The 14,639-nt window shown below is 41.7% G+C and overlaps 3 protein-coding genes and 1 long non-coding RNA gene across 4 annotated transcripts; all 4 read left to right on the plus strand.

Annotated features, from left to right (window-relative positions):
• The first annotated feature begins 1,402 nt into the window (after positions 1-1,402).
• LOC135494026 (uncharacterized) lies at positions 1,403-1,972 on the plus strand. Its single transcript, XM_064781777.1, has one exon. It carries the CDS (start codon positions 1,403-1,405, stop codon positions 1,970-1,972), a length of 570 nt encoding a protein of 189 aa, XP_064637847.1.
• An 86-nt stretch (positions 1,973-2,058) lies between these two features.
• LOC135494028 (uncharacterized) lies at positions 2,059-3,183 on the plus strand. The gene has a single exon (XM_064781778.1). The coding sequence runs from the start codon at positions 2,059-2,061 to the stop codon at positions 3,181-3,183; it is 1,125 nt and encodes a 374-aa protein (XP_064637848.1).
• Positions 3,184-5,933: 2,750 nt separating this feature from the next.
• LOC135493996 (uncharacterized) lies at positions 5,934-7,280 on the plus strand. Its single transcript, XR_010448340.1, has 3 exons — positions 5,934-5,974; positions 6,527-6,824; positions 7,193-7,280. It is a non-coding gene; the product is annotated as an uncharacterized LOC135493996 (long non-coding RNA).
• A 4,021-nt stretch (positions 7,281-11,301) lies between these two features.
• LOC135493826 (uncharacterized) lies at positions 11,302-12,652 on the plus strand. The gene is made up of 3 exons (XM_064781410.1): positions 11,302-11,694; positions 11,994-12,224; positions 12,388-12,652. Exons 1-3 carry the CDS (start codon positions 11,498-11,500, stop codon positions 12,542-12,544), a joined length of 585 nt encoding a protein of 194 aa, XP_064637480.1. The 5' UTR covers positions 11,302-11,497; the 3' UTR covers positions 12,545-12,652.
• The last annotated feature ends 1,987 nt before the right edge of the window (positions 12,653-14,639 follow it).

Raw genomic sequence — 14,639 nt, forward strand, 5'->3', positions numbered from 1 at the left:
GTCGGAGCTGATCTTAACCTCCCTACTGTCACAATCTCCACATCCCTCAACGTATCGAACCCTCAGAAGTTCAGATCCTTATTGGTATGGACCAGCCAGAGGCACACACAAATCAGAAGAGGTCTTGAGAATCAACCAGTAGCCGTCCGCACTTGTCTGGGTTGGACTCTCATGGGGGTGGGGGCCAACCCCGAAAAAACTGACATCGAACCCTGTGTCAACAATTTGACAGCCAGTGACTCGACGCTACACCAAATGATGGAGAAGTTCTGGTCCACTGAGTATTTTGGTGTGACCCACAGCTTTCTACGCCCGACATCGTCAGAAGACAAGAAAGCAGAGAAGATTTTACAAGAGACCGTATCGCTAGTAGATGGGAGGTATCAAGTGGGAATGTTGTGGAGAGATGCTGAGTCTACCCTGCCCAATAACTTGCCCATGGCGCGGCGGCGTTACAACCACCTGCTGAACCGTTTCCAGAAGGACTCAAACTTTGCTAAGCTGTATCAAGGGACTTTAGATGACTACATCGACAAGGGTTACGCACGCAAACTATCGCCTGCTGAAGCCGAGATGACATCGAAGAGAACGTGGTATCTCCCACATCATGGGGTCGTTAACCCACACAAGCCTGGCCGTGTCCGTGTTGTGTTTGATGCCGCTGCCTCATTCCAGAACTCTTTACTGAACGGAGCTTTGATGACGGGTCCTGACCTGCTTAACCCTTAAAGCGCCAGAGGCGACGATCGTCGACATAAGGGGGAAAGCGCCAGAGGCGACGATCGTCGACAGCAGACATTTAGTTCCACCTGTCTGCTAAGAGATGGCAGTGAGTGTGCATGTACGCTCTTTGGTACTTCGACAGTGATGCTTAGCACAAAATGGCATCGAAAAAATTTCAAGTTTCTATACAAGCTTTTGAGTATTTTATCAAAAACTTGAAGCCCCATTTTCGCGGGAATGACGTCATCAGGTGTAATTAGCGCTGCTACGACTAATTAGACGGATGCTTCGACCAGGAATCGGATGGAAACGATGTATTTAGACCCAGACTTCATATTAAAATACCAAGGGAGGTATAAAAAGCTGATGGAGGTATGTTCTGGCCATATTTTTGTTGATTATGGGTATTTGCACTAATTAACCCCTAATTAGTAAATTTTGGCGGGAAATGTCACAAAAATCGACGGGAATTACCATTTGTATAAAATCATCAGTACATTCCATGGTGTTTGTAACAAAAATAACGTTGTTATTAATCATTTTCAAAAATGCTTGGTTAATTCGGCGCTCAGGGGTAATATGATTTTGTTAATTCGGCGCTTTAAGGGTTAATAGTCTTTTTGGTGTCCTCCAGAGATTCCGACTATACGATACAGCCCTGGCAGCAGATGTTGAAGCGATGTTCTTGAGAGTTAGAGTAGCCCCTGGAGATGCAGATTCATTGCGCTTTTTGTATAAGCAGGACCTCCAACAAGCAGGATCGCCTGACACTTATCAGATGGAATCGCATATCTTCGGAGCCAGCTGCTCACCGGCAAATTTTGCACTCAAGCTAACTGCCATAGACCATGCCACAACATTCAGCAAAGAAGCGACCCAAGCCATCGAAGATGAGTTCTACATGGACGACTTCATCAAGTCTATAGAGGGCATCCCACCTGCTATACGTCTGACCCGAGAAGTTGTAGATTTGGCAGCCAAAGGGGGGTTTAGGCTCCATAAATGGATGTCCAATGCAAAGGAAGTATTGGCTGCTCTGAATGTCACTGAACTAGCAGTACAAGCGCTAGACTTCGACCAGGCGGACCTTCCCTGTCAGAGAACGCTAGGGATGCAGTGGTACATCCAAGAAGACGCCTTCACCTTCAGCTGTGAACCCAAGGACACTCCTTTGACCAACCGAGGCCTCGTCAGCACCATGTGTTCAGTCTTCTACCCCTGCGGCTTCATCGCCCCGTTCATCGTCTGAGCTAAGTTTATGGTACAGGATCTCTGGCGTGAAGGCTTAGATTGGGACCAGCCCCTACCTGAACACCTATATCAGAAGTGGTTGGCATGGCTGTCATAATTGGAGCAGCTAAGAGACGTCAGGATCTCGAGACATCATCCAGGCTTCAGTTCTCAAGTGATGCACATCGAGTTGCACTTGTTCGGCGACGCCTCAGAAGCCGGCTTCGGAGCTGTGGCTTACCTTCGTTACCAGAATGCTCAAGGGGAAATCTGCTGTTCCTTCCTCGCCTCCAAGCCCGGGTAGCCCCACTTAAGATCCTTACCATACCTAGACTCGAGCTGCAAGGTGCAGTTTTGGCAGCACGTCTGGGAGTGATGTTGGAGTCTGAGCTCAAAGTCCAAGTCGAGAGGAGAGTCCATTGGTCAGATTCTGAAGTCGTCCTGAAATACCTTCGTAACGATACCAAGAGATTTCGACCCTTCATAGCCAACAGGGTGTCAGAAATCAAAGACCTTACCGAGAGAGAGTCATGGCATCACGTACCTACGGATCAAAATCCGGCTGATCTTTGTACAAGAGGGCTACAGGTGTCGTCATTTCAAGAAGACAACGCTCAACAAGACAGCTTTGCAGAGGAGCTCGATTGTCTTAAACGGGAACAACCAGTTGGCCAGAAAAGCCGCCTTGCCCATGCAGGACCGTTCTATGATGGTAACAGCTGTTGTCTGAGAGTCGGTGGACGCCTGCGTAAAGCATCTATTCCAGATGAAGCCAAGTTTCAGATGATTCTTCCCACGAGACATCCCGTCACTCACTCGCTAACTAAGGATACTCATCGTCGTTTAACTCACTGCGGTCAAGAGCATGTTATAGCTGACCTGAGACAGAAATACTGGCCAGTACGGGCCAGGGAGGCGGCTAAGCGGGCAATTAAAGATTGTCTGCTCTGTGAACGTAAGAAGGCAAAACCATGCATCCCCAGAATGGCTGATTTACCTGCGTCTCGTCTGCAAGTCACATCCGGTCCGTTCGCCTACTGTGGAGTCGACTATTGGGGACCTATGCTTGTGAAAGAAAGGAGAAGCACCGTCAAAAGATGGGGATGCCTGTTTACGTGTCTGTCCACCCGTGCCTGTTTTCCGCCAGGAACCGCAATGTTATGTCTTGACTCAACTTACTGTAAAATCGTTCAGGAACGTTGGGTCTCATTCAAGACCCGCCTGTTATAAGTGTTTTTTGAGGACTGTTATAAGTTGTTTGAACTTTCGAAAATCAACTAAGGTTTATTTGTTGTGTTAGAACAGCCATTTTTTCAGCTGTTTCATCATGTTTAGTCATGTCCTTTGTTGAGAATTAGATTGTGCTATAGTTCTTGTGTCATTGCTCGTGACCGCAAGTTACGTTATTACACTCCGTCAGGGGGGTGGGTATGTCAAGTATGCAGCTTGAGTATTTTGTTTCCGTCTTTTTGGGACATCCTGTCTACGGTCCTTTCTGAGTTTTTCCGGATGTGTCCGAGGACTTCCGAGAAAGCACGCTTTCACCAATTTTCATCGGACATGGAAAACTTGCGCTTTCCTGTCCTCTTGCGAATCGTTTTCCTACGGCTCCAGACCGTTAAGTTTATTATTGTGGGAGTCATACAATCTCATTAGGAAACAAATGTTCTGTAAGTGCAATTTAATCAATGTATATGATCTAATAAGGTTCCTATCAGACTTTGTAAGTGACAGGCCCCAGCGATGCCAATTTCCCCTGGACGCCGCCCATTCCAAAATAGAGAGCCCGCTCCGAGGCATTGTTCCACATATATTCCTTAGAGTCAAGGAGGATACCGCGGTGACGTCACGGCTTTTCCAAGATGGCGCTGCATATTGTAAACAAACTCGATCCACGGCCAAGGGAAAATCAAGTCATCAAAAAAGTTAGATTTTTCGCATCAAATCAGAGTTATTAGTACTTTTCTGCTATGAAATTAGTCTTCAGACAATAAGCTATCATTTGAATAATGAAAAGTGCTGTTTTGATGGGGAAAAATAGGTTTTTTTTAACCAAATAGCCGGGCACCGATCTTCCAAAATTAGCGATGGTTTCAAAACAGTGTCCCAGATATGGGCAATCTCTTCATTATCATAATGGGATTTGAAGGCATGTTTACAGATTTTACAAGTTCGAGACCTGCAGGACCTAAAACTCGCATAGATCCCCATAGATCCCCTCTATTTGTCGAGTTAGCGCCCCTGTAAGATCATGCATTTTCGGACACTAGAACGAAATCTTCCTGCGGATATCGCGGTTTCGGTGATGATTTAAGGAGAAATTGACTGTTCTTAGAGTTGTATTGGACAGAAATTAGTTCATACTTCATGAATACATGAATATATTATGATATGGGCGGGCTTCTAAGTCAAAACAATAACAAACTCAACTGCATCTCTACTATATATTGCGTAGTGCATTGCCTAGTGTATTTCGTAGTGTATTTTAGCGGAGACATTATTTCCGCACTTTGGCCACGCCAAACGTCTTTTTTATTCGTGGAAGTTAATCTGCTCTGTAAATTTTATTTTACACAGGAAGAATCCATACTAGGTATTGCAATATTTCATGTCTATTGGTGTTTTTGTGTACAGGAGCGCACCAGACAGTGAGACGTGGAGATGTGTTCAGTGCTGGTGCTGTCAGTAGACTGAATCTGATTGGCCATAGCGATCACTAATATGGGTCGGGATCACGTGATGTGACGTCACCGCGGTATCCTCCTTGCCTTAGAGTCTAACATCAACTTATGTATTATTCAATCACTTAAATAGTAAAGACTGTCTGGCTCATTTATGAGCAGGGTTTTTAGTTTGGTTTAGTGTCTTTAGGACATGTGTCCTGTGGAAAATTCCCACTGTTGGGACTTAGTTTACCCGGCTTGGTGTAGGTGGCAGCACCTCCCGGACGTATTGTGAAAGACAACTAGGTTGGTTGTGCCTTTTATATTTTGTAAGCATTTCGACTTATGTGTGCATTGGTTTTATATCGTTTCAGTTTACCGAATCTTGTCCAAATAATCGAGCCTCCGAGCAGATTAAACGTACCTTTCGAGTTAAAGACTGAGTTTATTTCGAGTGACTACCCCACAGTCGCTCCAGCGCATTGGTAGGTCGCGCCCCATTGGCTGATTTTCAATTTTCAAGAATTAATTTCAATTTTAAGGGGGTTCGGGGGGCCTTTCCCCCCAACACATGCCTAAAAATGAAATGGCCAAGGGCCATTGTGCTCACCGTATAGATATTTGGTGGCTAGGAATTCATCCTGGTTAAGAAACATGCTACATGTATAGTATATAGGTCAAACCAAAGTCGGTATGACATGTGATGTATCGTTGCTTGGAGTACCTACCATAAAAATATCATCAAAAACAAGTCACTAATAAACGAGATATTGCACTTTTTACCTATTTTAGTTTTGGCCTCCTGGTGGCCAAGTTGAGTACCAGATCAGATTGAAATTCGGTGTCCGAGGTTACGGGTCATTCTACTGAAAAGGTATAAAGTGATGTCACAGCACTGGACACATCATAAATATCCCAATTGTGTGCCATGCATTCAAATTGACCGTCTTTTTAATGATATTACTATAATGTTCAGTAATTCCAATGCTTAGGTTTTGTCTGAATATCACAACTTTTAGAAGAACCCCTTTTAAAAATGCGAACTGGGTAAAATTATTGTGTCACAATTCCAAATACCCATGTTTCCCCATCTCCCAATATCTATATGATAAGATAAGCTTTAACCTTTTGCTTTTAAAATGTGAAATAGTACCAACAGATCTCACATACAGCTCCATGTTCGATTATCTACCACACTTTTATAAAATAATGCCATGATAGCACCTGTCACTGGGTTTCTTGTCAGTGGTGTTACTTGAACCAGATTGACAGCTGGAAATAATGAATGATCCCTTAGTACCTATTTTCAACACCAGATGACAGCTCACAAGAAACAGCCTCTGTCAATCACCTCAAAAGTAAGTAAAACTTTCCGAATTGTTGATGATATTGACTTATTTTCATTAATTCTACGAGTATTTTAAATCATTGTCAGTGGTGTTATCCAAATATCTCCACCATTATATCAATCATAATCAAAATACTGATGGGTGGTGAAGGAGTAGGCATGTCCTTGTAGTACAATGCATTGAAGCTCAAAGTCATTGCCAGTAGTAGGGAGCATTCATTATTTTTTACTGGAAATGTCAGTGGTGTTACTCGTCAGTAGTGTTACAAGTTTTTGAGTAACACCACTGACCATATTGTCATTTTTCTATGTATTTATTGTGGTTGTGGTCTGGGGCTTATTTTCTTCAGGATTTATGGGGGGGGGGGGGTAATATACCCAGTGGTCTAGGATGTTAAGTAGGCCTAGGCATAGGGGCCTATCGGAAATTGGGGTAAATTTGTCTTAGTACCGGTAGTTGGTTAGCATTAAAACTATTGGTCTCATGAGTCTGACTATAGGCCTAGTCAGAAAGTCGGCGGTTCGAATCGATTGAGGGCTTATAGGAACTTATTTTTTTCAGACAAGATGCCACGGGGACAGAGCGCTGCAGAGAAGCAGCGGGAATACCGGCAAAGAAGGGATGCAGATCCTGATAAAAGAGCCAATTATCTCGCCAAAAAGAAAGAAACATACAAACGGGAGTTAGAAGCAGGAAAGAGAAAACATGTAGCAGATATGACCGCACGGGAGCAACGAGCTAAAAGAAAAGAATGAAAGGAATACAAGGCTGAATCACGTTCGAAGCAAAGGGTTGAATTGATGACGCCTCCAGCAACCCCAGATACATTGTCACCTGAACACGAAGAGAACAGATCCAGGTAAATATATATACCAGTAACACATTCAAATAGTCTTGGTAAATTTTAATTACCTTTAAATCGACAGTAGTCACTATTAGTCAGCAGCTTTTTTCAGAGTCAAATTACGCCTACATCTTCATGATTAACCCTGCTCTGAAATTCATCAGTTACAATCTCGACCAAGCTTAAATTGTGACCCGATGCAAGTTAGAAAAATTGAGGTCTTGTCCCAAGTCTTATTAATCACGACGGAAATTGAACCTAATCCACAGCCACTTGAGCCGGGATCCCAAGCAACGACCTTCCATGACTACTTTTCAAACCTTAAATCATAGCTTCACATGAATACGGGATACATGGAAACTGATGCTAAATAATCTTTTCAGGCAAAAGGAAAGAGGGCGTAAGAAGGTTGCAGCATCACGGTCTAAAAGCAATCGAGAAAGAGCAATACTTCAAAGTAAACTTGACGACCAAGTGAAGCTAACTAACAAATATAAGAAGAGGTTATCACGGCTGCACCAGACTATTCAACAACCAGGTACCGGTACACCAAGTCCGCGGTCAAAAACTCGAGCACTGTTAAAGTGTCTCAATCCTGTAACATCCTCAAAGATAAGAAAATCTTTGGACTTACACTTCTCTATTATTCATGAAATGAAGACAAAACTTGCAGCTTCTAACAGCGAGAAAGAACGACGGCTTATCACTCGCTATTTGACAGGGAATATGCTTAAGAAGTACAAACTGCGGAATCTGGTGAAGCAAGATGTAGGTATTTCACAGAAGCGTTTGTATAGAGACAATTTCCTACCAAGATGTCAGAGAAGGTATGCTGCTCTGCAATGTAGAAATGGTATACATAAGTTTTATCAAAGGGATGATGTAAGTAGAGTGGCCGCAGGTGTAAAGAACACAGTAACCTTAAAGCAGAATAAACAGCAGAGGCGGATCTTGCTAGATACACAGAAAAATCTGAATCAGAAATATTTGTAAATCAAAAGTCTATCGCATCATGGGTCAACCAGGGGACACGCCTGTGTCCTTCCCGCAGTGGTTAACCAAAAAGGTAGGTTGAATATCAGAAGGGTGGAGCGATGTGCAGTTCGATAAATACTGTAAAAGAACCAGTTGAATCCACCGAACTTGGCTTAGTGAAATTGTTCCATGAAAATATGCCAAAGATAACAAAGCATTTGTTCAATATATCGTGGCAATACAGAGTTTACAAGCAAATTCGCGAAAACCTGGCTGATGATGAATGCCTGATTCATATCGATTTTTCGGAAAATTATAATTGTAAATATGGCAAAGAAATTCAGTCTGTACATTTCGGGGGCTCCCATAAACAAGCATCACTCCACACTGGTGTTCTCTATGTCAAAAAAGGAAAAGTTCAGGTGATTTCATTCTGTACAATTTCCTCCAACCTTCAGCATGGTCCGTCTGGTATATGGGCCCATCTAGACCCAATTCTGAAACTAATTCAGGATGAATATCCTGCTGTGAAAATCTTGCATTTTTATAGCGATGGTCCGGCAACTCAATATAAACAACGGGGCAATTTTTACATGCTTTCATCAGAGCCATTCAGGATGGGGTTCAGGTCGGTAGATTGGAACTTCTTTGAAGCTGGCCACGGGAAGGGCGCGCCGGATGGAGTTGGTGGTTCTATTAAGCGTACTGCAGACCAGCTAGTTTCTTATGGAAAAGACCTGAATAACGCGGAGGCCTTATACAATGCCCTGTTGGCTACTGATTCAGAGGTAAAATTATTCTTTGTCGGTGATGATGAAATTGAGAGGAAGACACAGGCTCTGTTAGCTGTATCCATACGCACAGTACCTGGCACTATGAAGTTTCACCAGGTAATTTCTCTGTCACCATTGAAAATCAGTTGTAGAGACATCAGTTGTGTATGCCAATTAAACACTGAAAGAAAGCTAGATTGCCCGTGTTATGATATAAAACACATCTCCTTGGTCGTTGATGGTCACGTAAATGGTGAAGTTGTTGATGATTCACACTCGGAGTTGGCTACAGATAGCACTAATAAGCTAGCTAGAGATTCTCAAGAAGAATCTGGTGAATATAGTCATACTGAGGCACAAACTGATACTGTTCATGACCACGTTGATTTACCTGACATACTCGAAAGACCAACTCCATGTCTAAGCCAGCTTCATGTTGGCAGACTCTGTGTGGTCATTTATGACGAGATACCATATCCAGGTAAGATTCTTCAAGTAGTCGAGGATGAAGTCCAAGTTAGTTGCATGAAAAGTATGGGAAAAAATAAGTTTTACTGGCCGAGCCCTAAGAAAGATGTCAGCTGGTACTCAGATAGTGATCTCATCTGCCTCATATCGGATCTTCGGCAGGACAATAGGCGATCTCGATACTACCAAGTAGATCCAAAAGTATGGGCTGTCATAGAGAAGCAGTTTGTTGAATAATTTGGTTTTTAGCCTATCATGTTGGGGTGGATGAATCACTCACTGCCAAGTTCTAGTATCAAAAGTTTAACTATTTTCAGTACTAGTGGCAGGCTCTGATTTTTCACACTGACTACAACTGCAAATTTCATTGTTACAGTTTCCAATTTAAGTGTTACAGTATTACTATTCGATATCAGTTATTGACCGTGTTTGTTTTTGGGCTTTTTGAAATGCAAAAATTCCATTGAGGTCAGTGGTTACCATTTAGCCCCATTAACAACAGTAATTGTCATTACCGGGTATTAGTGTTAGTGTTATTTCATAATTAAGAGAGAGAGAGTAAAGATTATTTCTGAGACATGAACAAAATTTTGAAACTACAGTATAAGATTTCTAGAATATTTTATCTAAACCTTCTATGAACATGATGTGTGCATATTCTGATAGTAACACCACTGACAATGATAATGCTGTACCGGGTAAAGTGTGTTCAATATGTTTATGTTTGCCTATTGGTGCATAGTCATGTACTCATCGTAAATACTGAATGGCGAGTATGACTAGACACCAGATCATGACTCTACTACTGTCATTAATTTAATAATCCTGTCAGTGGTGTTACTTAGTGTCAGTGGTGTTATTGCTGTATCAGTGGTGTTACTAATGATTAAAGTCTTTCCAGGCGTAATAATGTACACATTGTTAGCTTGAACACTTGACTTTAATATGTAGTAGGAATGGTCATTTATCCCTGTCATAACTACAGCCACAATGGTCATACTACATTTGATAGATATAGACATTTGTGACCTCAATTTACCATGTTTAGCTCCAGGGGTGAGTAAAATAGCACCAATGGCCAATTTTATCAGTAACAATGTACATAATATTGACAGGGGAGTTCAAAGTGACCATAACACTAGATAAATAACTATGCATGGTCATTCCTCGAGTGTACTGCGGTACACCATGACCCAAAAATGTCAGGTAACACCACTGACAAATTAATCCAGGGTTTGATACATTCCTTAGGGATTCCAGAAATATTGTAATATGTGAGCTCCACTACTGTTGAAAAAAAACTATATTTTTGTAATGTTAACTTTTGATAATAAAAGTTTTTTATTTGGAAATACCATGTTTCTCATTTTTTGGCTCTGCTGGTTTTATACCTTTTCAGTAGAATGACCCTTACATGATGTAGCGAGTCATTGACGTAGGGAGTCATGTGTACCAAATTTCAAGTTCATAGCTTTAGTGGTTAAGAAACGTGCCATAGTTTACACTCAAACGACCAATTTACGCCATTTGACCTCTGACCTTGAAAAGCAGGTCAAATCAAAAACTTATATGATATGTGATGTATCCTTGCTAGGAGAACCTACCATAAAAATGTTATTGAGAACGAATCACTAATAACCGAGAACACTTTCTAGGTTTTCACTTTTGGCCCCCTGATGGCCAAGTTGAGAATCAGACCGGACTGAAATTCAGGGTCAGAGGCCAGCTGACCTAGGGGGTCCTTTGTACAAAGTCTCAAGTTCATAGCCTTAGGGGTTAACAAACGTGCCACAGTTATGCTCAAATGGCCAATTTAGGCCATTTGACCTCTGTGACCTTGACAAGTACGTCAAATCTAAAACCCGTACCATATGTGATGTATCCTTGTTAAGAGTATCCATCATAAAAATTTTACCAAAATCTAATCAGTAATAAGCGAGATATGGCACTATTCAATTTTTTTGTTTTGGCCCCCTGGTGGCCAAGTTAAGTATCAGACCGGACCGAAAATCAGTGTCACAGGTCATCTGACCTAGGGGGTCATGTGTACCAAGTTTAAAGTTCATAGCTTTAGTGGTTAAGAAACGTGCAATAGTTACACTCAAACGGCCAATTCACACCATTTGACCTCTGTGACCTTGAAAATAAGGTTAAAATCAAAAACCTGTAGGATATGTGATGTATCCTTGTTCTGAGTACCTACCATAAAAATAAAATTGAAAACACGTCACTATTAAAGGTCATATATCAAGGTTTGAAAACATGCTTGATACTCATGAAATATGTTGAGGGTTAAAAAAACAAGATCCCAGACATTAAAAAAATTCTAATAATAAAGTCATTATTTAGTTATTTCAATTTTCAATTTGAAACTATTTGAATTTCCCACCACACACAACTTTAGATTAGTTCCACATGTGGCCGCTAGGGATTTTTTGATGACGTAGGTCAGGTCAGTCAGAACAAAGCAAGATGGCTTCCGCATACAGTTCAGAGAGTGAGAGCAGTGAATTTGAGGATGTTTTGGTCGATACAGAAGGATATTTAAACGTTGAGCCATACATGTTCGAGCCATTGATATCACTAGATCATAATGAGAGTGATCATTCGGACGAAAGTGATGAGGAAGTGGAGGATGAACGCCCTGAACGTGCAGGCAACAGAAAATGGCAAGTTTTGTTTACATTCTTACTCTGTTCTCTATGCACACAGCACTACATCATGACATGCATCCACTACTACTATACACAATTGGACTTTATCTGATGCTCTGGCACTTCTTGGATGGCTTTGTATTGGTTCAATGGTTGTATGTATTTGAACAGTCTCTGAAGGACATTTGCCATCTGCCATGTCATGGACTCGGCCTCATCATCACTGAGACTGAGGGAAGCCAAGGAGGGCAACTGGCAACTGGTCTAGTGTTGATCATCATTTTTTGTAAATATGTAAACGTTTATCACTTCAGGTGTGACTGTGGAAACTGCACAGCTCAAATCACTGGAACAGAGTCGATGTGCTGCAGTGACTATTCCCCAGTTCTGGCCAAGAAGGAAAGTTATGAGCCAGATGGAGTTGCCTGCATAACTCTGCATCCCGGATTCGCAAGCAACTGCCTTGACCGATATGTCCTGGAAAGTGCCATGTATGAATTTATCCAAGATCAAGGGCCAATAGGAAATGATCAGCCAATGCACAAGTAAGTTGAAATAAGTAAAATAACAGAAACTTGTACATGTACACTTCCTATTTATTTACAAAACAGAAACAACTGCCTTCAGCACAAAGGATTCATGACCATACTACATTGTATGCATTATGTTTCATCTGAACTCAAATTTTCTCTCAAACTGTCTTTTCAGGTTATGGAGATACCTTGCATACCGCAGATTTGTGCGCTGGTGCTGGCAACGTTTGGGCAAAAAGCAAAGACTTCCTCTTCCAGTCTGTGCTCGTGACAAGATTCGCTCTACCTGGCCCTCAGAGGAGTACACTGGCTTTCGTTATCCAAAGAGTTGAGCGTCCGATTAAATCGAGTCTTCCGGCTATCCACGACCTCAAGTTTGGTTTGACGTTTCGTGTATTTCGTACAGACTGGCTTGGGTGTAGACTTGATGCGATCTTCTCTATTGGTCAATGCAGTGCTGTACGAGGGCATTTTCTCTCGAAGTCTCAATACCTCATTCAGTAGAAGTTGGATGTATTCTGAAAAGGAACGAATATTTTGATTTTTTTTGAACAATAAATATTTTGTATTTATAGGATGTCCTGTTTGTTTTTGGTGACACAAGATCATCTCCATGAAATACCTCTGGAAATGGAAATGGTGTTCACAGTCAAGTGGAACCTCTCTAAAGGGACCATCTCAAAATTGACTGATGCCAAAATAGAAGAACAGTGTTAGTCTCTCTGTGAACACTGAGCACCTAGAAAACTCCCCCCAGACAAACACTGTTCCTCTTTTTTTGCATCAGTAAATTTTGAGATGGTCCCTAAGGACACCCATGGGACTGACAAGTGCTCTCCTTAATAGAGTACACTCCCACCGCAGTGGTATGTCCCGCCCCTGGTTTCATATACCGTGCCAACCACTGCTAGGCGAGAGTCTTTATCAGCGGCTAGGAAGACGACTGCAACAACACTACTTTGGCACTCTGCCAAGCAATCGGATGTTGTCACCCTTTCTATATATGGCCATTTTCAAGGAGCATCCTTAACCTACATGTATGATATAGAAGTACTTTTTTGAAAAGGTTCCTACCATAAGTCACTGGTACTTTCACTTCCCTTGCCACAGGTTCACCCGTTTGCACTTTCGAATCCACAGCTTCCTCCTCTCTTGTTCAACTGGCTTTGGAAATTCATGAAAATGGGTCCCATCCGTCATTCGATTGTTCTTTGTGCTAGCCTTGACACAATTCGGAGCCACACAATACACCATAGTGAATGAAACACATTACTTCCAGGTGTGCATAATTAATTAAGGCCCTCCTGCTTTTATGATTGCATGACATGTACAGATGACCTTATCTACATCACAACTTTTGCTGAACCCGCCGCCTGGCTCTAACAAGCCAGTTGCTAGCCTGATCAGGTAATCAAGTTGTCAAACACATAATTGGCTATATCTTCAAAATGGATGGAGCTAATTGCATTTGGTTTTCTGTATTGTATAAAGTGTTAGGTACACTTTTGAAATCGTCTTACAGCAGAAAATGGCAAAAAACCTTGATATATGACCTTTAAGCGAGATATTGCACTTTTTACTTTTTTTAGTTTTGGCCCCCTGGTGGCCAAGTTGAGAATCAGATCAGACCGAAATTCGGTGTCAGAGGTTATATTATGTAGGAAGTCATGTGTACCAAATTTCAAGTTCATAGCTTTATTGGTAAAGAAACGTGCCACAGTTACGCTCAAATGGCCAATTTACGCTATTTGACCTCTGTGACCTTGACAAGTAGGTCAAATCAAAAACCCGTATCATATGTGATGTATCCTTGCTAAGAGTATCTACCATAAAATTTTTACCAAAAACTAATCGCCCCTGTGAAATGAATTTTACCTTAGGTGGATTTTGTTGGAAATAGCTGGAATTTCCAGCTCTTGGCTGGAATAAGCTGACACTTTGAATTTAGAGAGTTTCATCGAAAAGTTATAGCTGGCAAAAGCTGACAAAAACTGGAACTTTATCCATGGGGTGGAAATTCTTGGCATTTTCTGGAACTTTACTTTTCGTAAAAGTTCCAGCGCTGGAAATCTTTGTCACTTTACTATGAGATTGTCAGAGCTGGAATTAGCTGGAAATTTAAAATTCGATGTTTCTGACAATTGTTGGAAAAAGCTGGCATTTGCTGGCATTATGCAAATTGCTATTATGTTATGCAATTCTATCATGTGGTCTTATCACCTGACCTATCCCATGATGCATTACACCTCAGACAGGAACTGGTAGGTTTGAATTTTCAAGTCAAACAAAGAAATCATGTGGGAGCTCTTCTTATTTCTTGATTTTTACCCCGAATTCGATATCAAGATATCCAAAGTTTACACAAATTGAATTGGAACACATAAGGATTCAAATGAATGCAAAAAGGGTAATCTGGACAGGCCTTGA

The sequence above is a fragment of the Lineus longissimus genome, chromosome 9, assembly GCF_910592395.1.
Source record: "Lineus longissimus chromosome 9, tnLinLong1.2, whole genome shotgun sequence".
NCBI classification, from domain to species: domain Eukaryota; kingdom Metazoa; phylum Nemertea; class Pilidiophora; order Heteronemertea; family Lineidae; genus Lineus; species Lineus longissimus.